This window comes from Salmo salar, chromosome ssa14 (assembly GCF_905237065.1).
Source record: "Salmo salar chromosome ssa14, Ssal_v3.1, whole genome shotgun sequence".
NCBI lineage: Eukaryota > Metazoa > Chordata > Actinopteri > Salmoniformes > Salmonidae > Salmo > Salmo salar.
The window spans coordinates 36,327,822-36,354,366 of record NC_059455.1 but is presented as its reverse complement, the minus strand read 5'-3'; the positions used below and the strand labels follow the sequence as shown (position 1 = coordinate 36,354,366).

Sequence of the window (26,545 nt, the reverse complement as noted above, 5' to 3'; positions counted from 1 at the left end):
TTACTACGGCTCCCATAGGCTCTCAGAGCCCGGGAAAAAGCTGAATGATATCGAGGCAGCCCCAGGCTGAAACACATTTACGCTTTTGGCAAGTGGCCGATCAGAGGACAATGGGCTTAGGCGCGTGCATGAGTCGACCCCGTAATTTATTTTCTTTCCTCTTTTTACCAAAATGCAGATTCCCAGTCGGAATATTATCGCTTTTTTACGAGAAAAATGGCATAAAAATTGATTTTAAACAGCGGTTGACATGCTTCGAAGTACGGTAATGGAATATTTAGAATTTTTTTGTCACGAAATGCGCAATGCTCATCACCCTTATTTACCCTTTCGGATAGTGTCTTGAACGCACAAACAAAACGCCGCTATTTGGATATAACAATGGATTATTTGGGACCAAACCAACATTTGTTATTGAAGTAGAAGTCCTGGGAGTGCATTCTGACGAAGAACACCAAAGGTAATCAAACTTTTCTAATAGTAAATCTGACTTTGGTGAGTGCTAAACTTGCTGGGTGTCTAAATAGCTAGCCCTGTGATGCCGCGCTATCTACTGAGAATATTGCAAAATGTGCTTTCACCGAAAAGCTATTTTAAAATCGGACATATCGAGTGCATAGAGGAGTTCTGTATCTATAATTCTTAAAATAATTGTTATGCTTTTTGTGAACGTTTATCGTGAGTAATTTAGTAAATGTTTAGTAAATTCACCGGAAGTTTGCGGGGGGTATGCTAGTTCTGAACGTCACATGCTAATGTAAAAAGCTGGTTTTTGATATAAATATGAACTTGATTGAACAAAACATGCATGTATTGTATAACATAATGTCCTAGGTGTGTCATCTGATGAAGATCATCAAAGGTTAGTGCTGCATTTAGCTGTCTTCTGGGGTTTTGTGACATTATATGCTAGCTTGAAAAATGGGTGTCTGATTATTTCTGGCTGGGTACTCTGCTGACATAATCTAATGTTTTGCTTTCGTTGTAAAGCCTTTTTGAAATCGGACAGTGTGGTTAGATTAACCTCTATGGGCTAGGTGGGACGCTAGCGTCCCCCCCGTGGTGCACTCCATCAACAGCAGGTGCATTTCAAGAGCGGCAAATTTGAAACCAAATAAATGTCAAAATTCAAATTTTTCAAACATACAACTATTTTACACCCTTTGAAAGATAAACATCTCCTTAATCTAACCACGTTTTACGATTTCAAAAAGGTTTTACGGCGAAAGCATAAATTTAGAGTATGTTAGGACAGTACATTTACAAGAGTTGTGTGTAATGTTTTGTCAATTCAAAGACAGGGTCACCAAAACCATGAAACCAGCTAAAATGATGCACTAACCTTTTACAATCTCCATCAGATGACACTCCTAGGACATTATGTTAGACAATGCATGCATTTTTAGTTCTATCAAGTTCATATTTATATCCAAAAACAGCGTTTTACTATGGCATTGATGTTGAGGAAATCGTTTCCCTCCAATAAACGGCAGTCAAGTCAGCATCACAAATTAAATAATTAAAATTAGAAAACATTGGTAAAATATTATATTGTCATTTAAAGAATTATAGATTTACATCTCTTGAACGCAATTAACTTGCCAGATTTAAAAATAACCTTACTGGGAAATCACACTTTGCAATAATCTGAGCACTGCGCCCAGAAAAATACGCGTTGCGATACAGACTAGTCGTCATGTTGGGGAGATCTAAAATCGAAAATACTATGTAAATAATCCATTACCTTTGATTCTCTTCATCAGATGTCACTTCCAGGTATCACAGGTCCATAACGAATGTAGTTTTGTTCAAAAAAGCTCATCATTTATGTCCAAAAATCTCCATCTTGTTAGCACATGATCTAAGCCCGCCGGACTTCACTTCATGAACGAGGGGAAAAAAATATATTTACGTTCGTTCAAACATGTCAAACGTTGTATAGCATAAATCATTAGGGCCTTTTTTAACCAGAACATGAATAATATTCAAGGTGGACGAATGCATACTCTTTTATAACGTATTGGAACGAGGGTACCCAACATGAACTCGCGCGCCAGGTGTCTAATGGGCCATCATCGTTCCATGGCTCTTGTTCGGTCAGATCTCCCTCCAGAAGACTCAAAACCCTTTGTAAAGGCTGGTGACATCTAGTGGAAGCAATAGGAAGTGCCAAAATATTCCTCAGCCCCTGTGTTTTTCAATGGGATAGGTTTAAAGGTAATACAACACATCAGGTATCCACTTCCTGTCAGAAAATGTCTCAGGGTTTTGCCTGCCAAATGAGTTCTGTTATACTCACAGACACCATTCAAACAGTTTTAGAAACTTTAGAGTGTTTTCTATCCATATATAATAAGTATATGCATATTCTAGTTACTGGGTAGGATTAGTAACCAGATTAAATCGGGTACATTTTTTTATCCAGCCGTGCAAATACTGCCCCCTAGCCCTAACAGGTTAACGAGAGTCTTGTCTTTAAAATGGTGTAAAATAGTCATATGTTTGAGAAATTGAAGTAATAGCATTTCTAAGGTATTTGAATAACGCGCCACAGGATTCCACTGGCTGTTACGTAGGTGGGACGATTTCGTCCCGCCGGCCCTAGAGAAGTTATTAAAGACAAGACTCTCGTTAAGGCCAAACAGCTCTATTTTTGTTTCATCAGACCAGAGGACATTTCTCCAAAAAGTATGATCTTTGTCCCCATGTGCAGTTGCAATCCGTAGTCTGGCTTTTTAATGGCGGTTTTGGAGCAGTGTCTTCTTCTTTACTGAGCGGCCTTTCAGGTTATGTCAATATAGGACTTGTTTTACTGTGGATATAGATACCTTTCTACCTATTTCCTCCAGCATTTTCACAAGCTCCTTTGCTGTTGTTCTGAGATTGATTTGCACTTTTCGCACCAAAGTATGTTAATCTCTAGGAGACAGAACGCGTCTCCTTCCTGAGCGGTATGACGGATGCGTGGTCCTATGGTGTTTATACTTGCATACTATTGTTTGTACAGATGAACGTGGTACCTTCAGGCATTTGGAAATTGCTCCCAAGGATGAACCAGACTTGTGGAGGTCTACAATTGTTTTCTGAGGTCTTGGCTGATTTCTTTTGATTTTCCCATGATGTCAAGCAAAGAGGTACTGAGTTTGAAGGTAGGCCTTGAAATACATCCACAGGTACACCTTCAATTGACTCAAATTATGTCAATTAGCCTATCAGAAGCTTCTAAAGCCATGACATCATTTTCTGGAATTTTCCAAGCTGTTTAAAGGCACAGTCAACTTAATGTATGTTAACTTCTGATCCACTGGAATTGTGATACAGTGAATTTTAAGTGAAATAATCTGTCTGTTAACAATTGTTGGAAAAATTACTTGTGTGATGCACAAAGTAGATTTCCAACCCGACTTGCCAAAACTATAGTTTGTTAACAAGAAATTTGTGGAGTGGTTGAAAACTTTGTGGAGTATGTAAACTTCCGACATCAACTGTAGGTATATTAATGTTAGAATTTAAACTCGATATAGGCTTCTTTGGATGGAGTAGGCTAAACAGTTACAACCAAATGTTAAATTGCTTGATTTAGTCACCTCGAATTATGCTGTCCTCCTTTCTCCACACTCGCCCACTTGCATGCTCTTGCATTCAAAAACAGCCCCGAATTAGGCTATCAAAGAACTGTCAATGAATGATCATATCAATGGATAGAATCAATGAATGAATGGCTGCAGCAACCATTAGTGTTTTGGAAAATATTGACTGAAATTCTTCTCAGATACCGGAGCTTGTGAATTCAAATGGACTTTATTACAGAGAGTAACAAAGCCGTGCAATTGCATGGAAGAACTGAATCTTCATTCTTAGTGCTTGGCTTTTATACAGTCTTACCTTTACATAACGTCATCACTCCACTTTACGAATCGTGTTGTCTTACTTAGTTTCCATTCTCTTATTAGCTCAGACATTGGGGCATAGATTCTATTGGTGGCATGACATCCTTACTCCTACTGGTGCCTATCACTGATTTAGCTAATGTTCCTATCCAAAGGTCTTCACAAGTTCAGGCCTATGTTGTCTATGTATGATTAACCTATTGGGGTGTAGGAGGCAGTATTTTCACAGCCGGATGAAAAACATACCCAATTTAAACAGGTTACTACTCTGGCCCAGAAACTAGAATATGCAGATTTGGATAGATTTGGATAGAAAACACTCTGACGTTTCTAAAACTGTTTGAATGGTGTCTGTGAGTATAACAGAACTCATATGGCAGGCAAAAACCTGAGAAAAATCCAAACAGGAAGTGTAAAGTCTGAGAATTGTAGTTCTTCTTTTGATTCTCTATCGAAACTACAGTGTCTGTGGGGTGACGTTGCACTTCCTAAGGCTTCCATTGGCTGTCAACAGCCTTCAGAAAGTGGTTTGAGCATTCTCCTGTCACTGGGCAGATAATAGGAGCTCAGTTACTGAGTGGACTGCCTGGAGACAAAGGGATTGGATATGCTTGGTCCCGTGAGTGCGCCGTTCCTTCTTTTTCTTCTTGAATGAATATGCTATTGTCCGGTTGGAATATTATCGCAATTTTAAGTTAAAAATACCATAAAGATTGATTTTAAACAGCGTTTGACATGCTTCTAAGTATGGTAATGGAACATTTTGACTTTTCTTCTCTGGTACCATTGGATAGTGACCTGAACTCACGAACAAACCAGAGGTATTTGTACATAAATATGGATTATTTTGAACAAAAACAACATTTCTTCTGGAAGTAGCAGTCCTGGGAGTGCATTCTGACAAAGATCAGCAAAGGTAAGACAATATTTCTAATACTAATTCTGAGTTTAGGTTGCCCTGAACTTGGCGGGTGTCTGTATAGCTCGCTGTGATTGCTGAGCTATGTACTCAGAATATTGAAAAATGTGCTTTCTCTGTAAAGCTATTTTAAAATCTGACACAGCAGTTGCATCCAGGAGTAGTCTATCTATAATTCTTTAAATAATTGTTATATATTTTGTCAACGGTTATGATGAGTATTTTTGTAAATTGAAGTGCACATTCACTGGAAATTTTGGTGGGAATACATATTCTGATCACGTGCCAATGTAAAATGCTGTTTTTGGATATAAATATGAACTCTATCGAACAAAACATACATGTATTGTGTAACATAATGTCCTAGGAGTGTCATCTGATGAAGATCGTCAAAGGTTAGTGTTCATTTAGCTGTGTTTTGGGTTTTATTGACACATGTCCTTGCTTGGAAAATGGCTGTGTGATTATTTTTGTCTATGTACTCTCCTAACATAATCTAATGTTTTTCTTTCGCTGTAAAGCCTTTTTGAAATCAGACAATGTGGTTACATCAAGGAGAAGTGTATCTTTAAAATGGTGTAAAATAGTTGTATGTTTGAGAAAGTTGAATTATGACAGTTTGTTGTTTTTGAATTTGCCGCCCTGATATTTCACTGGCTGTGTCCCGCTAGCGTCCCACGTAGCCCATAGAAGTTAACCCATGTGCGTGTCCAGTAGCCTTCACAAGATCAGATATGGCCCAGACCAGACACGTCTTGTTGGTTTACCTTGCCTCATCCACACAGATTCCGCTTACGTTCTATTTTTTACATGTCCAATGGTCAATTCGATGTTGACCCAGCTTTGTACACTCACATGTCTAATATTTAAACTTATATCGATTCTTCTTTCCACTTCAAAGAGAACAGTATAGGTTACTGAAAATCACCAGATGACTGGAAAGTTCTCCCACATAATCCCCGCTATGGAACTGTCACAGTTCCACACAACAAAAATGTCCAGGAAGGGTAGCACCTTCTGTAATGCTATTGAGGCAATCTATCTCTCATTCATTTCAACAACCGTAGCTCCAGTTTCTCATTCACACTGCTGAGTCAGGACCAAACATCTCCTTGTAAATATGGTGTTAAAGCATGTGCATTTCTTAGCCTTAATGAGGTTATCTCAGTTGAATACAAGAAAAATAGTAAACAATAAAATCAATAAAGTAAACATCCTAAACCCTTATAATGTCATTCTCAATATGACACATAAACATATTGCCCTTCCTCACAGACACCTCTCTAACAGCTATTTTTGTCATAAGTGAAAAACCTGTTTGAAGATTGAGGACACCCCTATGTCACATACATGTCTAGGTGAAAAGATAATGTCTGATTCTGGTGTAGTTTCTTCATTGTGGCTACACCAGTTGGTAACAGATGTCCAGATTTTCTGCATCAACCCACTTGTGGTTTTGCCATTGTCTTAGTTGATGTACTAGTCTCTAGTGGAAGGTGATTTTACAATTTCTTCTAGGTGTGTCGCTGTCAAGGCCATTCTACCGTTCTTCATCTGTCCTGGTTTTCACTCTGTTAGAAAGACCATGTGAGGGCAGAGAAGTCGATGGGGACAGCGCCTCTGTCAGGGGTACCTGCCAGAGTAGATATGTCATCAGGAGCAACAGGCATGTCACTCCTCCCCATCCCTGGACTCTCTGAATATTCAGGCGAGAGCATCTGTTGGCTGTTAGAAGATGCTCCTTGAGCCACCTCTCATTTGGCTTCTTCATGGCTCCTGCCTGGCACATCGACATCTTGGCACATACCTGGCGCACTGAACTCCTCTGCTCCCGTTCCCTCTGGACACCCGCCTGGTTTATCAGGATCCTCATGGCTTGGTGGTCGCCTCTTTCTCCCCGCTGGCACTCTGGTGCAGTGGTTTAGATGGTACCAGATGTTGCTTCCTTTCAGCTGGACGACTGTTGGTGTCGCTAGGACCACTCCGTAGGGACCCTCCCACCTTGGCTTGTTCCACTTCCTCCGGGAACACTCGGATGTAGTCCTGGTCCCCTGGGATCACCGGACGTAGAACCTCTGGTCCTGGTTCAGGCTGTTTCCGTGAGGTTTTCCAACTCAGAAACTTATGGCCTCTGTTCTATGATTACACCATACACCATCTTATTTCCATCTCTCATCACACAACAAAATGCCATTCCTGCTGAAGCTGGTGACTTCCTTCACTTCAGCTGAGCTGCTTTTAGTTTCTCCACTTTCTCCTTTTGATTCCTAAGAGACTGATAGCATAAGACTTGCAAAGCAATGAAAAACACAAAACATAACAGTATTAACAATGTGGTAAGTTATGCATAAGTATATTCATGAAAACCGAAGTCTGAGACCATGACAATTCCCACTCTCTCTTCACCTGACTCTATGCCTCCAGGATACGTTTCTGCTGGACTCCACAAAAATAAAAGCACTAAAGAAGCTTCCTTATGATTTCGCCCAGTCTTCCCCTTTCGGCCCCAGGTTCTGAGAGGTGTTCCCAAGCCATGTAATTTTAACTTTTTTATTGACACTTAATAGGCACATCACCTGATAGGCAAGTGCGTATCCCTAATCAACGTTACATCCTCTTGAGGTAACTCAGCACTGTATATGGTTTCACAATAATGCCGTCAACATGTTGTTTAGAGCACAATTACCCTAACATCTATCCTCCTCATGTGATGCATTAATTAACTTGTTATGGCTTGGTGGCAGTATTTCAACATCTGGATGAGAAGTGTGCCCAAAGTAAACTGCCTGTTACTCAGGCCCAGAAGCTAGGATATGCATAACAGTGAGGGGGGAAAGTATTTGATCCCCTGCTGATTTTGTATGTTTGCCCACTGACAAAGAAATGATCAGTCTATAATTTTAATGGTAGGTTTATTTGAACAGTGAGAGACAGAATAACAACAAAGAAATCCAGAAAAAACGCATGTCAAAAATGTTATAAATTGATTTACATTTTAATGAGGGAAATAAGTATTTGACCCCTCTGCAAAACATGACTAAGTATTTGGTGGCAAAACCCTTGTTGGCAATCAGAGGTTAGACATTTCTTGTAGTTGGCCACCAGGTTTGCACATCTCAGGAGGGATTTTGTCCCACTCCTCTTTGCAGATCTTCTCCAAGTCATTAACCTCTATGGGCTAGGTGGGACGCTTGCGTCCCACCTACTCAACAGCCAGTGTAATCCCGTGGCGCGATATTCAAATACCTCAAAAATGCAAAAACTTCAATTTTTCAAACATATGACTATTTTACACCATTTTAAAGACAAGACTCTCGTTAATCTAACCACACTGTCCGATTTCAAAAAGGCTTTACAACGAAAGCAAAACATTAGATTATGTCAGCAGAGTACCCAGCCAGAAATAATCAGACACCCATTTTTCAAGCTAGCATATCATGTCACAAAACCCCAGAAGACAGCTAAATGCAGCACTAACCTTTGATGATCTTCATCAGATGACACACCTAGGACATTATGTTATACAATACATGCATGTTTTGTTCAATCAAGTTCATATTTATATCAAAAACCAGCTTTTTACATTGGCATGTGACGTTCAGAACTAGCATACCCCCCGCAAACTTCCGGGGAATTTACTAACAATTTACTAAATTACTCACGATAAACGTTCACAAAAAGCATAACAATTATTTTAAGAATTATAGATACAGAACTCCTCTATGCACTCGATATGTCCGATTTTAAAATAGCTTTTTGGTGAAAGCACATTTTGCAATATTCTAAGTACATAGCCCAGCCATCACGGGCTAGCTATTTAGACACCCGGCAAGTTTAGCCTTCACCAAAATCAGATTTACTATTACAAAAGTTTGATTACCTTTTGTTGTCTTCGTCAGAATGCACTCCCAGGACTGCTACTTCAATAACAAATGTTGGTTTAGTCCAAAATAATCCATCGTTATATCCCAATAGTTTGCGTTTTGTTCGTGCGTTCCAGAAACTATCCGAAATGGTAAATCAGGGTCACGCGCATGGCGCATTTCGTGACAAAAAAAATCGAAATATTCCATTACCGTACTTCGAAGCATGTCAACCGCTGTTTAAAATCAATTTTTATGCAATTTATCTCGTAAAAAAGTGATAATATTCCGACCGGGAATCTCCTTTTCGGAAAAAACAGAAAGACGGGGGCAGCCAGTGCACGCGCCTAAGCCCACAGTCCCTTGATCGGCCACTTGAGAAAGGCGATAATGTGTTTCAGCCTGGGGCTGGAATGACGACATTCAGGTTTTTCCCGGGCTCTGAGAGCCTATTGAAGCCGTGGGAAGTGTCACGTTACCGCAGAGATCCTAAGTTTTGGAATGAGATGTCAAAGAAAGACAATAAATGGTCAGACAGGCCACTTCCTGTAAAGGAATCTCTCAGGTTTTGACCTGCCATTTGAGTTCTGTTATACTCACAGACACCATTCAAACAGTTTTAGAAACTTTGGAGTGTTTTCTATCCAAAGCTAATAATTATATGCATATTCTAGTTTCTGGGCAGGAGTAATAATCAGATTAAATCGGGTACGTTTTTTATCCAGCCGTGAAAATACTGCCCCCTAGCCATAACAGGTTAACGTTTGAGTATTTTTGTAAATTCACTGGACGTTTTTGGTGGGAATACATATTCTGAACATCACGCGCCAATGTATAAAGCTGTTTTTGGATATAAATATAAACTTGATTGAACAAAACATACATGTATTGTATAACATAATGTCCTAGGAGTGTCATCTGATGAAGATCATCAAAGGTTAGTGCTTCATTTTTGCTGTGTTTTGGGTTTTATTGACATATATGCTTGCTTGGAAAATGGCTGTGTGGTTATTTTGGTCTATGTACTCTCCTAACATAATCTAATGTTTTGTTTTCGCTGTAAAGCCTTTTTGAAATCGGACAACGTAGTTGGATTCAGGAGAGGTTTATCTTTCAAATGGTGTAAAATAGTCGTATGTCTGAGAAAATTGAATTGTGGTATTTTAGTTGTTTTTGTATTTCGCGCCATGCGATCCCATTGGCTGTTGGCTAGGGGTTCCGCTGGCGGAATGGGGTTCCGCTAGCGGAACGCCTAGATGTAAGAAGTTAATGAAGTGGTGATTAAAAAGCTCAGCGATGTGCTTCTTGTCAGTAACAACCACATCATCAACTTTAAGGGACATGGGCAGGTGTGAGTTGGAGAGTTTTTCTTCAGGTCTTTAACCGTTTTCCAGAACTACTTGGGGTTAGACCCACAGAGAGAGAACTGCTCCTAAAAGTTACAAACTTTCAATTGATCAATTTTAGGTAATAAGCTTCTAGTGTCAACGTGCAGAAAACCCAGGCTTTTACGAGAGCATAAATCAGTGAAACAGATATTAGAGCACAAGTCAGAATTGGGGCTAGCAACAGGAGATGGGCCATGGTGTATATGCACATTTCCAGATATCATCAACAGTAATACAATCAAGGCAAGGAAGAGGACAGAGAGAGCTCTGCAGTGTTGATTTATGACATTTGAATGTGCATTAGATGGCAACAAGATCATGCTGTACAGCAATTTCATCAGGTAACATGAATACAAAGCCGGCGAGAGGTGGTTAGAATAGGATGGGAGGCCAAAAGTCTGTGTAACCAATAGAGAGTCAGAGTCCCGAGTGTGGGAACAAACATAGTCTGTCCCACGGTTGGGTAAACAAGAAAGTTCATATTCAACAAAGCCTGAAGGAGTCATGTAAAATGTAACAACAAAAAGCAATCTATTAATGTTTCTTTTTTTACTCTATAATTTGTTTACAAGCATGATAGCTGGACTTTTAATTGTTGGTTGACGCAGCTTGTTGGCCATTAGCCAATCGGGATTTCTCAACGAGTTCAAAGCACATGAATTCATCTAAATGGTATTTACGACTTCAGAACTGGTAAATTCCCACCTCCCACCTGGTTGCAAACGCAGCATTACTAAATATACAGAATTCATTGAGGCAATAGTGTAAATGTGGAAAAGTAATTTAGGCACACTGAGACAAGCATTCAGGTATAGCACCTAAGTCTACCACCGCCCCAAGGCTTCTACACTGCTGTTGACATACGATGACTGTTCACGACAACTGGCAAAACTACATTGACTAAAGGAATGGCTAAAACCCATTTTGCCCATTCCATTTCACAAGAAATGGCAGTTTGTCAATGTTCATCAATTGTCTTGTCATTCTAAGGCAGACACCGTGTCAACATCCCTTTAATCCATAGTAACTGTTTTGACCCCAGCCCAAAACACCCAATTCCGCCTATTGTAATTTGATAAATAGGAATAATTTTTTTATCAAGGTTTTTCTTGTAGACATACTTTAATTACAAGTTATTCATACCACAAGAGGGCGGAGAGGGACCTGTATCAATTATTTTGACCAGTAAGAAAGATCATCTGCCTAGATATAGCTATCCATGTACTCACCTAAGATTGTACTTTTCTATACCACGTATCATAAGACAGTGTACAAAACCAAAATGACTTTATTTTTCTGCATATATGCATATTCCAATGCATATACAAATCTTCCAACAAAGTCGACCAAAAAGTCGGCTCTCAGGATCACTTTTTGAAGTGAACTGATGTACTTGTGTACTGCCTCTTTAAATGGCAGTCGCTTTAACTACATAAATATGACAGTATTAATATTTACTTCAAAGTTCAGAAAACGAAATGATACTTTAATCGAATTATGGTAAATTAGCTTCTTAGTATTGTGGGTTGAATTTTGGGAAAAACCTGCACATTACATATTTTTTCATTATACAGTACATTAAAATGTACTCAAATTTTGCTAAAATAAGTCTGTTTCGGTCATTTTTCTTTTTCAGATAACATTAATTACATGTCTAATGATGTTTGCATAATAAATAAGTTGTTATTTTGCTATAATTGTTGCTTTTTCAAATAGTTTCTCCTTGGATCAAAGTGAACCATGTTGGTAATCGATGTATGTATGGTAGTGTACTTCAGGTGAGGCATTACTCGCCGCCACTAAACCCTCAGCAGCATCAAGGCCAGGGCCATGAGGCCCAGAGAGGAGCACATTGTGGAGGCTCCCGACGCTGGACGGCCCTGGGTCGTCACCACCCAGTCGTTGCCAGGCTGGATGTTCCTGAAGACGTTGGTCATCAAGTCAGAGGTGGAGTTGTGGTCAATGTGCACTGTTGTGCTGAAGAGATCAATCTGAGGGGAAAAGGTTAATTAATTACTGGATCATAGACATAAGTGTGACATCAGGTTGGCCCAATGGCTTTACCCACTGGGCACAGACATCAGTTCAACATCTAGTTTCAGTTGAGCTGCCAAGTAACTTGAAATCAACTAAACTTTGAGATAACTGCTCTCCAAGTAAATACATAAATATATCACAAAAACAACTTTGAGGCATGTCATTGCATTCTGGTTAAAAGTTGAATAAAAATGACAAATTACTGAAATATATGTACAGATTGGGGTATCTTAATTTGATCATCCTGCTGTTGCTTCTACTGTATTCAAGGTTTAAAAAAGTTTTCTAAAGTTTGTGATTTTCATTTCAGACTTGACATTCCCTCACGAAAATTGTAGCAACCCCTATAAAAAATGTCCAAAAATTATAATCCACATAACAATTCATATTTCCTGTTGCTGCAGGATTATGAACCTGCTGTTTAAAACTGGCTCAAAATGAAGATACAGGATATGTACAGTTGAAGTCGGAAGTTTAAAACTCATTTTTCAACCACTCCACACATTTCTTGTTAACAAACTATAGTTTTGGCAAGTCGGTTAGGACATCCACTTTGTGCATGACACAAGTAATTTTTCCAACAATTGTTTACAGACAGATTATTTCACTTATAATTCAAAGCATCACAATTCCAGTGGGTCAGAAGTTTACATAGACTAAGTTGATTGCCTTTAAACAGCTTGGAAAATTCCAGAAAATTATGTCATGGCTTTAGAAGCTTCTGAAAGGCTAATTGACATCATTTGAGTCAATTGGAGGTGTACCTGTGGATGTATTTCAAGGCCTACCTTCAAACTCAGTGCCTCTTTGCTTGACATCATGGTAAAAATCAAAAGAAATCAGCCAAGACCTCATAAAAAAAGTGTAGACCTCCACAATTCTGGTTCATCCTTGGGAGCAGCGCCTGAAGGTACCACGTTCATCTGTACAAACAATAGTACGCAAGTGTAAACACCATGGGACCACGCAGCCGTCATACTGCTCAGGAAGGAGACGCCTTCTGTCTCCTAGAGATGAACGTACTTTGGTGAAAAAAGTGCAAATCAATCCCAGAAGAACAGCAAAGGAGCTTGTGAAGATGCCGGAGGAAACCGGTACAAAAGTATCTATATCCACAGTAAAACGAGTCCTATATCGATATAACCTGAAAGGCCGCTCAGCAAGGAAGAAGCCACTGCTCCAAAACTGCAATAAAAAAGCCAGACTACGGTTTGCAACTGCACATGGGGACAAAGACTGTACTTTTTGGAGAAATGTCCTCTGGTCTGATGAAACAAAAATAGAGCTGTTTGGCCGTAATGACCATCGTTATGTTTGGAGGAAAAAGAGGGATGCTTGCAAGCTGAAGAACACCATCCCAACCATGAAGCACGGGGGTGGCAGCATCATGTTGTGTGGGTGCTTTGCTGCAGGAGGGACTTATGCACTTCACAAAATAAATGGCATCATGAGGAAGGAAAATGATGTTGATATATTGAAGCAACATCTCAAGACATCAGTCAGGAAGTTAAAGCTTGGTCACAAATGGGTCTTCCAAATGGACAATGACCCCAAGCATACTTCCAAATTTGTGGCAAAATGGCTTAAGGACAACAACGTCAAGTTATTGGAGTGGCCATCACAAAGCCCTGACCAAAATCCCATAGAACATTTTTGGGCAGAACTGAAAAAGTGTGTGCGAGCAAGGAGGTCTACAAACCTGAATCAGTTACACCAGCTCTGTCAGGAGGAACGGGCCAAAATTCACCCAACTTATTGTGGAAAGCTTGTGGAAGGCTACCTGAAACGTTTGACCCAAGTTAAACAATTCAAAGGCAATGCTACCAAATACTAATTGAGTCTATGTAAACTTCTGACCCAGTGGGAATGTGATGAAATAAATCAAAGCTGAAATAAATTATTCTCTCTACTATTATTCTGACATTTCACATTCTTAAAATAAAGTGGTGATCCTAACTGACCTAAAACAGGGAATTTTAAACTAGGATTAAATGTCAGGAATTGTGAAAAACCGAGTTTAAATGTATTTGCCTAAGGTGTATGTAAACTTCCAACTATGTATGTATGTACATGAATTATTGCAGAGTCAATTAATACATCACATATTCATTATTTTTTGTTGTACCACCCCAGTGGATAGTACATGCTCTCCCTTCTTGTGTAATCACTTATAAGGCTCATGTTGGGTAATTTTTAGGAATCATTACTTTTATAATATTTCAAAAGCAGAATGGATCTTGCACTTAAAGATATTTGAATACAGTCCATGTTTCTTGTCGTAGCTATATTTATTTCCTGGTAAGTAGAAATTGTATTCAGTTTATTGTGAAATTGTTGCACAAACTCACCAAATCCTGGCTGACTTTGATAGGGTCCTTGAACACGGTCCAAACCACAGCCTCGTTGCAGTTTGGAGTGGTCAGGGATCCAAGGTAACGGTAGTATTTGGTACGGTCCACCCCTTCCAGGAGCTCATCCAATGAAAAAGCATCATGAGTAATGTTTATATACTCATCTGGAGGAAGAGAGAGATTAAACGTATACCAAAATAATATGGTACTGAAATGGAACAAGAAAATTACAAATGTTGAATTCAAAGAGAAAAATTCAACCCAAATCCTCTTCCAAACTTTCTTTCGAGGAAGTATTTCTTGATCAAATCAGAAGCAGTTAAATCTCTCCTCTCACCTTTTAGTGTGATGTTGGCCAAGTATGACGTCAGAGTATTCCAGGCTGCTGGTGAACCAGTCACATTACTCGGCATGGCCTTTTGGAACAAGATTGATTTTATAAACAAAAACAGGAATAAAACACTGAAATGCCCAATCTACAGTGGAAAAATTGATGCCATTTCTAGGTAGGTTAAACCATCCACTCACCTTTATGAAGAAGCCAAGAACAGCGAGGCCCGTGCCGTCTGCAACAGCCGCGGTCGTATTACCATTGAGCGAAGACTTGGCATTTACTATGTGCAACTGAAAGGTGAAGCATAACAGATGATCTATGAAAGTTATCTGAATCGATTGGAAAATTAAAACGTTGGAATGATACATTTAAAAAGGTAGACTACAATCTGCCATATTTACAGCTGTTCAAAAGAAATTTAAATGAATGATATATATATATGCCCCCTGATTCTTGAGGAATAGAACGTATAAATGCCTCATGAGCTCAGTACAACAGTGGACTATTGCACCATTTATGAATTTGAGTAGTTACATTTCCCCATCTGTCAGCTTTATAGTAAACCAAGTGGCAGGGATGCAGTTTGGCTGGAGGGGAATTCATTCAGACTGGACTAAGGCTTAATGAAGACCTTGTCATTGATCCATTGCAGTGTGGTATATGTGCATCAGTATGAGAAGTGTCACCCAATGATAAATGGGCTACATTCAGATTCTTAACCCTTCTCCCAAAGTGTACTAATACATTTCCCCTCATGAATTTAAAAGGAATGGATTAGTGCTTGGAATATGGTGGAATCTCCCTCCAGCCAAGCTTGCACAAATCCAAGAAGTGGGAGTGTGGAAGGGAGGGGGCATAATTCTGGAGAAGGTTAGAGAATCAGAACGCAGCAATGTTGTGTTGAACCTTCCCATACCTCCATGGGGTAGCGTGTTCCATCCACTGTGTGCTCCGACCCAGGGACTGAGGTACCATTCCCCCAGTGGAGGTGAAACTGCAGGCTGTCATAGGCCTCTGACAGTGCCCCACCTTTAACCTGGACACCACTCGTGAGCGTCACTTTGACTGAAAGAAAGAGAGGAGGAACAATAGGAGAGGAATTGGTTACATTTCGAGAATTAAGGTTCCTGGTTTAGTACATACATTTTCCTCAAGTGGGACTTTGTGTGTATGGATTGAGAAAGCAAGGGATCCATCCATTCTCCTCACCAGTTTTGCCAGTGTTCTTGATCTTGTTCATTGTGGAGTTGTCTCCGTATTTGGTGAAGGTGAAGGCAGTCAGGGTTTCATCAACCACTGCCGATGCAGAGACGATGTTGATGGGAGACTGACGGGATCCGTTGCAATGTTCAGTGACAATGGTTGACCAAGTGGTGTCATCTTAACATGGAATCAATAATACCATGGTGTCAATGTACCGTCGCTTTATAAGGGTCATATAATATGCAATTACATAAATTCTATAATCTATTATTCACTGCCATCACAATCACTTCAATTTGTGAATACAAATTACACTGTAACCAGTGGGTAAAACCAATACTTACCACAACTAGGATCATGGTAACACCACGCTGTTAAAATTGAAGAAGGGAAAAAGTTATGCAGAGTCACAACATTGATAGAAGAGTCACAGTCCAACAAAATAATAGAATAATCACTTACAACCGCCTGCAGCACTGTATGTAGTGGGGACAAAGAGTGTCGCAACGATAACCACAAGTCGATTCATCTGAAAGCGAGATAAAGGCGATTATGAATGGAGAGACCACTAAGCACCGACCGACGTTGGAAGTCCATGGATGTTGAAAAGTGGTTGAAATTTGGTCAGTCCGCCCTGGCCTTGATTTCAACATCCCACAAATATAGATTTTTAGTTGACAATCTTATCTAGAGCAACTTAGTCAGGGAATTCAACTAAGGTAGATAAACAACCACATTTCATTGTCACGCCCTGACCATAGAGAGCCCTTGGTTCTCTATGGTGTTGTAGGTCAGGTCGTGACTAGGGGGTGTTCAGGTCTTTTCATTTTTATCTTGGTGCTCTTGGTATGGTTCCCAATTAGAGGCAGCTGATGTTTGTTGTCTCTAATTGGGGATCATACTTAAGTTCTCCATTGTTTCCACCTGCTTTGTGGGATATTGTTTTGTGTATGTGCATGTAACACCACTACTTTCACGTTTCGTTGTTGGTTTGTTGTTTTGTAGAAGTTTCACTGTTTATTAAAAGATGTGGAACTCAAATCACGCTGCGCCTTGGTCCGCTCTGTACGACGATCGTGACATTCATAGTCATAGCGAGTAGGGGTGTTAACCCGATGTTCTGGCTACAGATGTAGGATCTTAATTTGACACAGTTTGCGACAGCAGGAAAATAATCGTGCAGCAACAGGAAATGTGAATTATAATGTGGATTATTGTATTATTTATTATTTTTTTCATCATCATCATAATCTGTAAATTATCAACCTGGCCCCGTTTCCATCATTGCCACGTAATTATCCCCCTCATTCCCATATATCACTCCTCACTTCTCCACCTGATAGCTGATATGTGTTGAGCGTTCTGACACAAGTGGTTGCCTGCATCATCCATGTGGGTACTACAAATTGGTGGTGGATGAGGTTAGCTCTTTGAGCATCCGGAAAGGCACTATATAAATGCAATTCATTAAAATGATTTTGTTATTACAGCAAGTAAAACGTTTCTATAACCTTTTACTGAGAATGTTGTTGTAGTTGAAATGTTGGGTTGGTTCTGATGCTTTTGAAAAAAGCTAACATAAGTGCAAGTGACAGTTGGGAGCAATTAAAAATATTCCATATTGCAATCTTATTTTTTTATTTATTTTTACATGACTGGAGATCCTAACCTCACACTCTATACAATTCATACCTTGGTAAATTACTAGGCAGCCTGAAAACAAACAAATAATGTATTAGCCCAGCCAAATAAATGAGATGTGCACCACTTAAAACATGTTGGGCTCTATTTTCTGCTCGCGGTAAGGTGGCGCAAGTGTCAAATGGACATTATAGTTTGCAATTTCGTAAAAACTTGCACACTGGCATTTTCCAGCCTGAACGCCAGGTTCGGAAATTTAGCTGTCTATCAGCTCACTTGCTCTGAGGGAGAGGGGTGGCAATATTTGAGGTGTGTCCTTAAAAACTGACGCAAAGGTGCCATTTTCATGCAGCGCTAATGGGAAGTTAAGACCCACAAAAAGCCGGTCTTAACCGTACCGCAGTTCATAATACCGAGGTAAAGACAGATTCACGTTGGATATTCAACTGATATTTGCCTGTAGTTTTCCTTACATCCACAAACAGCAGTTAGGGACCATCAACATAGTGACAAATCAGAATTTTCACATTTCAATAGCTCTTAAATCATTACTCCTAAAACGTTCAAAAACGGGTTCTAGCTAACCCGATGGCATAGACACACATTGCACACACTTTTTTTTGTCGGTTTACATCTCAAACTATTTTAAATTATTTATTTAAATTTGTGAGATTCAATAGCGCCTTGGTCATGTGACCCACACAGGGAAGTCAGGAACCAATACACGCTGTCAGTCAGGAAAGCAAAGGCTAGCTTTTACAAACAGAAATTTGCATCCTGCAGCTCTAACTCCAAAAAGTTGTGTGACACTGTAAAGTCCATGGAGAATAAGAGCACCTCCTCCCAGCTGCCCACTGCACTGAGGCTAGGTAACACTGTCACCACCGATAAATCCACGATAATCGAGAATTTCAATAAGCATTTCTCTACGGCTGGCCATGCTTTCCTCCTGGCTACCCCAACACCAGAAAACAGCCCTGCACCCCCCGCTTCTCTTTCACCCAAATCTAGATAGCAGATGTTCTGAAAGAGCTGCAAAACCTGGACCTGTACAAATCAGCTGGGCTAGACATCCTGGACCCTCTTTCTAAAATTATCCGCCGCCATTGTTGCAACCCCTATTACCAGTCTGTTCAACCTCTCTTTCGTATCGTTCGAGATCCCTAAAGATTGGATAGCTGCCGCGGTAATCCCCCTCTTCAAAGGGGGTGACACTCTAGACCCAAACTGTTATAGTTCACCAACTGCTTCTCAGATAGAGTTCAGTGTGTCAAATCGGAGGGCCTGTTGTCCGGACCTCTGGCAGTCTCTATGGGGGTACCACAGGGTTCAATTCTTGGGCTGATTCTTTTCTTTGTATATATCAACGATGTTGCTCTTGCTGTGGGTGATTCCCTGATCCACCTCTACGCAGACGATACCATTCTGTATACATCTGACCCTTCTTTGGACACTGTTAACTAACCTCCAAACGAGCTTCAATGCCATACAACACTCCTTCCGTGGCCTCCAACTGCTCTTAAAAGCTACTAAAACCAAATGCATGCTTTTCAACCGTTCGCTTCCAACACCCGCCCGCCTGACTAGCATCACTACTCTGGACGGTTCTGACTTAGAATATGTGGGCAACTACAAATGCCTAGGTGTCTGGCTAGACTGTAAACTCTCCTTCCAGACTCATATTAAACATCTCCAATCCAAAATTAAATGTAGAATTGGCTTCCTATTTTGCAACAAAGCCTCCTTCACTCACACCGCCAAACATACCCTCGTAAAACTGACTATACTACCGATCCTCTACTTCGGCGATGTCATTTACAAAATAGCTTCCAATACTCTACTCAGCAAACTGGATGCAGTCTATCACAGTGCCATCCATTTTGTCACCAAAGCCCCTTATTCCACCCACCACTGCAACCTGTATGCTCTAGTTGGCTGGCCCTCGCTACATATTCGTCGCCAGCCCGACTGGCTCCAGGTCATCTATAAGTCTACGCTAAGTAAAGCTCCGCCTTATCTCAGCTCACTGGTCACGATAACAATACCCACCCGTAGCACGCGCTCCAGCAGGTACATCTCACTGGTCATCCCTAAAGCCAACACCTCCTTTGGCCGCCTTTCCTTCCAGTTTTCTGCTGCCAATGACTGGAACGAATTGAAAAAAATATATAAAAAAATAAAATAAAAATTAGCAACACTTTTTTTTTTTTTTTATAATAAAATCACTGATGCTGGAGACCTATATTTCCCTGACTAACTTTAAACATCAGCTATCTGAGCAGCTAACCGATTGCTGCAGCTGTTCATAGCCCATCTGTAAATAGCCCACCCAATCTACCTACCTCATCCCCATATTGTTTTTATTTACTCTTCTGCTCTTTTGCACACCAGCATTTCTACTTGCACATCATCATCTGCTATTTATCACTCCAGTGTTAATTTGCTAAACTGTAGTTACTTCGCTACTATGGCCTATTTATTGCCTTACCTCCTCACGCCATTTGCACACACTATATAGACTCTTTTTTTTCCTTTTTTATATTGTGTTATTGACTGTATGTTTGTTTATTCCATGTGTAACTCTGTTTTGTTGTTGTGTCGCACTGCTTTGCTTTATCTTGGCCAGGTCGCAGTTGTAAATGATAACTTGTTCTCAACTAGCTTACCTGGTTAAATAAAGGTAAAATAAAATTAAAATAAACACCTCAAACAAGGTTCATAATGTACACTCACTGGGCCTATTTGCATCTCATGAGATTTTGCAATCATTTTTTAAACATTACAATTTCAATAGCTCCTTAGTCTTATTACCTACAACCCTCAAACTATGTTCAGAATATCCACTGAGTAGCCGTATATGTAGCACAACATTTTGTTTGTCCATTTTCATCTCAAACGATTTTACATTGATTTTCAATGTTTTTCAATGTTTCTAATTTCAATAGCTCCTTGGTCATGTAACCTACTGCACTCAAACAAGGTTCAGAATGTCCACTGACTAACCTTCTATACTGCACACCCTTTGGTTTTACATGAATCTTTCAAACATTTGAATTTCAATAGCTCCTTGGTCATGTGACCTACTGACCTCAAACAAGGTTCAGAATGTACACTCAGTGGGCCTACACATTGCACACCCTTTAGTTTGTCCATTTTCATCTCACACGTTTTAGATGAATTTTGTAAACTTTAGAATTTCAATAGCTCCTTGGTAATGTGACCTACTGACCTTAGACAAGGTTCAGAATGTCCACTGACTACACTTCTATATTGCACACTTTTTAGTTTGTCCATTTTCATCTCACAAGAGTTTACATTAATTTTTCAAACGTTCTAATTTCAAAAGCTCCTTGGTCATGTGACCTACTGGACTCAACCAACGTTCAGAATGTCCACTGACTACCCTTCTATATTGTACACTCTTTAGTTTGTCAAATTTAATCTCACGCGGTTATACATTAATTTTTTAACTTTTTACATTTCAATAGTTCCCTGGTCAAACTACTTTCAGAATATCCACTGACAAGCCTTTTACATGTTAGTCCATTTTTGTTAGTCCATTTTAATCTTACACGATTTTACATTAATTGCCTGCTCTGTTCCCCTGAAGGATAGTGTCACTCACACACCTATTCATTTGGGCCTCTAGCCAGGCCCCCATTGACCTGGTGACCTCTGACTCCAGGTCTCTAGGCCTACACTCCCTGCCTGCCTGCCTTCCCTCTCCCTGGACCTGAGTAACCTGAAACAGCTCTGTGCACCTGGTTACCCTGAAACAGGCTCTGTGCACCTGGTTACCCAAAACAGTCTCTGTGCACCTGGTGACCCGCCACACGGGAGCCCCTTGGCAGCCTAGACTAAGTCTCTGAGTGAGGCTCCCAAGGGGCTCCCGTGTGGCGAAGCTGTCCAAGCCACTGCATCTCAGTGCAAGACCTGTCACTGCAGTACCTGGTTTGAAACCAGGCTGCATCACATCCGGCCATGAATGGAGTACCACAGGGCTGCGCACAATTGGCCCAGCGTCATCCGGGTTTGGCCAGGGTAGGCTGTCATTGTAAATAAGAATTTGTTCTTAACTGACTTACCTAGTTAAATAAAGGTAAAATTAAATAAAAAATGTCAATCCCCACTCCAACCTCCATGGCCCCTGTGTTCGGACACCCCTGCTCAGACTCTGAGTGCCCCCCATATTGAAGCAATGCAGTTAGAACAATGTGGAATACAAATATGTTCAACCTATTTTTCAAATATGGGGCAGGCTATTTAAGAACTAGGCTATAACAGACTAACATTCAAATTGAAGTTGATGACAATGCAATACATAAAATACAATAAATTAACAAATGGAAGAAACCACATATTTAGCCATGGAGCATGTAATGATTGGCCAGCCAGTGACGGACCAAGCCTCGACACACCCACAACTTGTTTATTCATAAAAACCCAGACCTTTCACGCCACTGCCAGCATCTGCGCACATAAAATTAAAATAGCACACATACAGTATATCTGACACACCTCCAAACCTACTGTATAGCCCTACCACCAGCGCTTAGATTTACCATTGCGTTAGTTTTGTTAAAATTGAACCCATCATATCTTAAAAGCAGGGCATATTGTGGCATCAATGTCTGTTTGCATCAATGCCAGAATGATCTTACCTTGAAGCCGCACCCGTCTTCACCTGTCCGTCCTGTGCGCTCAGCCTCCCATCCTTCCTCTTTTTATTCAGTCGCACACCTCAACTAGGTAAACTAAACACGCCTCCTTTGATCACCTTGGTGGGGGGGGGGTGTATGTTGAGGCTTCTTTCACCTGGGCCAACTTTAGAGCAGGCTCAACCCTTTAACCTGTGGTGCCACCTCTGCCAGGGGGGTTTCAAGTTCAGGGTTCAAATTGTGGGTTAAAAGTTGTGTAGTAGGCCTATGGTAAAAAAAAAAAAGGCAGGCAGAAGGCAGAAAGGCAGAAAGGCAGAAAGTTAGCTGAGTTTTGCCTGGAAATGTGTGCAGTTCCTGTTGCAATAACAGTCATTCAAGACTAACTGGGACCTTAATTGTAGGTAGTCCTCATAGCAGCACAACCAGTCAACCTAAATAAAGTGACATGATTCAACAGTAGGCTATTTGGTCTACAGTTCATCATAGTGTTTTAAACAATACAACTGCTTCAGACAAAATACATCCACAATGGCACTTTATTTGCAACCTGACAGAGACAAACTAAATAGATGAATACAGATTAAGGGAATCTCTTCACACCCCTTGACACCCTACTGGATAAAAGCATGTTTGCTCTCTTCAGAAGAACTGTCCAGCTTCAAAGGAAGCAATCCTTTCTCCTTTCCTCTCTTTTTCTATTGAGAAGAAAATAACATGTTGTTAATTCTTCTTTCTCATTATGCCGAGAATGTTCCAAAGCCAAGATACTATCCTACTATGCAAAATAACCACAGGACAAGCACACTCTCACCAAGCTGTAAGAAACATGGTTCTCAGAACATTATGTGCTAGCTGGGTTGTCTCTCCACCTTTCTCATCGAAGTAAAACCTACACCACTCACTTATATAAACTGTGGGGAGAATTGAAATAACATATTGAAATAGAAACAAGGAAACCCAGGCAGACACCATTATATGCCAAGTGAATCAATCATCCCTGAGATTTTTATGAGAAAAATGGTTCTTGGCTGAGATTAGTAGATCCTATTGAAGATGCATGTCAATACATACTGCCATGTCATCTTATTATTTATGATCAATTTCAATAATCTGAGTCATTGTCAGGGCAGATAGTGTTAAACCCTCAGTACAGTGTCTCAGACTTCATTAAAAACAAGAGAATACTGTTAGCCCAGGGCACAAGGCAGATACATCAGACACCATCTTTCCATATTCCATAACTTGAATTACATTTTGGTTACGTTGTTAGTCATTCTTTTCAGATTACTAACAAGGTGTCTGCAACTAAAATGTACTACAGTATTGAATCCTTGGTTGGCAAATATAGCCCCAAGTTACGGAGTTTGCTACCAATGATGAATGTAAACTAAGCCAGAACATGACATCAATAAAAAATATCAATGTACTCGAGAGGTATGATTGATAAATTCATTGTAGCGTGATCAATACATTGGCCATAGTGACTGCTCATGTTCCTGTGTTGTAGCTTGGCTGACAAAACTCACATAGTACACAGCAAGGGAGAGCTGATGTGTTTTTCATTTTCAAAATGTACTACAGTATTTAATCCATGGTTGGCAAATATCCCAGGTTACAGAGTTTGTTACCAATGATGACTGTAAACTAAGCCAGAGAGTGCCAAACATTAGTACAGTTTCTCCTGACTACAAAGTCCCTCTAGTTATCATGACTGACAACTTGGGGCAATATAAATCCAATAGATGATGATGATTATTATTATTATTATACCATACAAAATCATTACATAATCCACCACTGTATAACTTGTTTCAGGTAAAGTATACACATTTTTTTTATCATAATTCTATAATACATTTTGGGGATGACCAAAAAAAATACAAATTAAATATGATTTTCAAAATGAAATATATATTTATTTAGGTGGAGATTGGATCATTAAACAGCAACACAAATAAATGCTAAAAATACATTTCATAAATATCCAATCTTCATAAGACCTCCATCTTCCAAAATAACCTCCACTTGCAGTTCTCGCTATTTCTGTTCACCCATCCATTTTGTCCCCTCACTTTCTTCAATACCGTCATAGGTCATAGGGGTAGATACATTGTTAAAAATGATTCACATTACATTATAAAAACACTCAATCTCATAGTCATACTCAATATTTAGTGATTAAGTCTTTCTTTAAATAAATAAGTCATTTCTTTGGAGAAAGTCAGTTATTCTACTAGCAGTTACACATTTAAATCTGAGACTGTTGGCTCCTATTAGCCTTTCACACGATCATGCCGACCCAAACTGCTCTGAACTGGCTCGGCTATTTCACATTCATTGCCCTTTCCAGCATGATTCCTGCAACTATGGTGGATGCGTAACCAGGCCAATGCAGCTTGGCTCAGGTCTACACAGCATGGTTCAGTAGTGAAAAAATGTACACATGTGAAGTGAAAATGAGTCCACATGCAGTGAGTCAACCAAAATAAGTCAATGTGTTTCTTCCGAATTCCTGCTTTCATTATTTAAAGGGGTAATCTCAAATTCCATCAATAACACAGCGGCCACTCCACCACTGTTTTGGTAAATAGCTGAGGGATGGGGCTGAAGAAATGTAACCACTGAAATGTATAGGCAAATCTATTGATGCAAGGACTGACCATCCATGAGATCAAAATTATAGTTTTAACCGTGTTTTGATGCTATAAAAAGCATTAGTGCTATTAGCCTTAGCCTATTAAGCTAGTTGGAATCTGTTAATCGCCAAAGTACCCAAACAAAGGAAATGGAGAGCGATGAGCAGCAGCATCAAACCACTAAGGCCGCTATCAAGCCCAACAGCGATGATTCTACCGAACTCTAGCTAGCTCTGTGTGCAGAGCCTACCCACCCTTCCACAAATTCTGCCAGAATAACGGCTCCATAGCTTCCTCCACCTCCAACTGTTCCTGATGATCTTGGAACAGAGGAGCCAGTCCAGGTTAGACTAGAATCCTAAACTAGCCACAGGTTCTGTCCAAAAATGTAATAGGAACTGGTTCATGGGAAGAGAGTGGCTGGAATACTCAGTTACCGCAGATGCTGAATTTTGTTTCCATGTCGAAAGTTCTGTGTTGTCTAATGCTAACGCAGAGAAGGCCTTCACCCAAGCAGGGTATTCTAACTGGAAGAATGCTATTGATAGTACCAAATTATTTGATGCACCACCACTAGCTCCAAGCAAACAGCGACCTTATGTAATTACAAATCTCCAGCAATACGTGGAGAAAAGTACAGTAGGCCAGCCGTACAGAGGAGAAGAGACTGAATGTAAAAGACTGTTCTTCAGCACGTTGGATGCTGTCATTGGTGAAATGTCAGAATGATTCAGTGAACACAACAGCCAACTTGGTGGAGGCCCTGTGTGCCCTTGACTCAGGCAGCCATGACTTTCTATATAGAAGTGTTTGCAGACTGAAAATGCCCACTCTGGCTCCAATGAGGACAAATGGACCCCACTTGATATCCTGCAACGATTCCATTGGCCTCTCTCCGCTATGCCGACCGTGCTTACTGCACTGAAACATGGACTGACTTTTGGGGTGTTCACAGCTACAACTACAACTAATTTTCCACTTTGACAAACGTGATCAGTTTTTATCAAAATCTTGCTTTAATGTGTAGGGTGCTGCCCATGGTGCTGATTAAACCTGCCACTTGTTGGTCAAAATAATATTTTTTATATTTACAGTGCATTCGGAAAGCATTCAGACCCTTTGCCTTTTTTCACATTTTGTTACACTACAGCCATATTGTAAAATGTATTGAATAAATGTTTTTCCTCATCAATCTACACACAATAACCCATAATGACAAAGTGACAGGTTTTTAGAAATGTTTGCAAATTATTTACATAAGTATTCAGACCCTTTGCTATGAGACTCGAAATTGAGCTCAGGTGCATCCTGTTTCCATTGATCATCCTTGATATGTTTCTACAACTTGATTGGAGTCCACCTGTGGTAAATTCAATTGGACATGATTTGGAAAGGCACACACCTGTCTATATGAGGTCCCACAGTTGACAGTGCTTTTCAGAGCAAAAACCATGCCATGAGGTCAAAGGAATTGTCCGTAGAGCCCCGAGACAGGATTGTGTCGAGGCACAGATCTGGGGAAGGGTACCAAAAAATGTCTGCAACATTGAAGGTCCCCAAGAACACAGTGGCCATTGGAAATGTGGTTGAATCTGCGCCTGAAATTCACTGCTCGACAGAGACCT

General features: G+C 40.2%; 1 protein-coding gene across 2 annotated transcripts; it reads right to left on the bottom strand.

Moving 5' to 3' along the window:
- Positions 1-11,330: 11,330 nt before the first annotated feature.
- LOC106569487 (carbonic anhydrase 4) lies at positions 11,331-22,354 on the bottom strand. 2 transcript variants are annotated; one of them, XM_014140879.2, is made up of 9 exons: positions 22,288-22,354; positions 16,448-16,514; positions 16,330-16,356; positions 15,992-16,162; positions 15,699-15,847; positions 14,977-15,072; positions 14,786-14,864; positions 14,446-14,612; positions 11,331-12,051 (listed from the first exon to the last, which is right to left on the bottom strand). In XM_014140879.2, the coding sequence occupies exons 2-9, from the start codon at positions 16,512-16,514 to the stop codon at positions 11,860-11,862; spliced, it is 948 nt and encodes a 315-aa protein (XP_013996354.1). In that variant the 5' UTR covers positions 22,288-22,354; the 3' UTR covers positions 11,331-11,859. The 2 variants fall into 2 exon arrangements, with proteins under 2 accessions (XP_013996354.1, XP_013996353.1); XM_014140878.2 differs by lacking the exon at positions 22,288-22,354 and adding an exon at positions 19,676-19,771.
- Between the last annotated feature and the right edge of the window lie 4,191 nt (positions 22,355-26,545).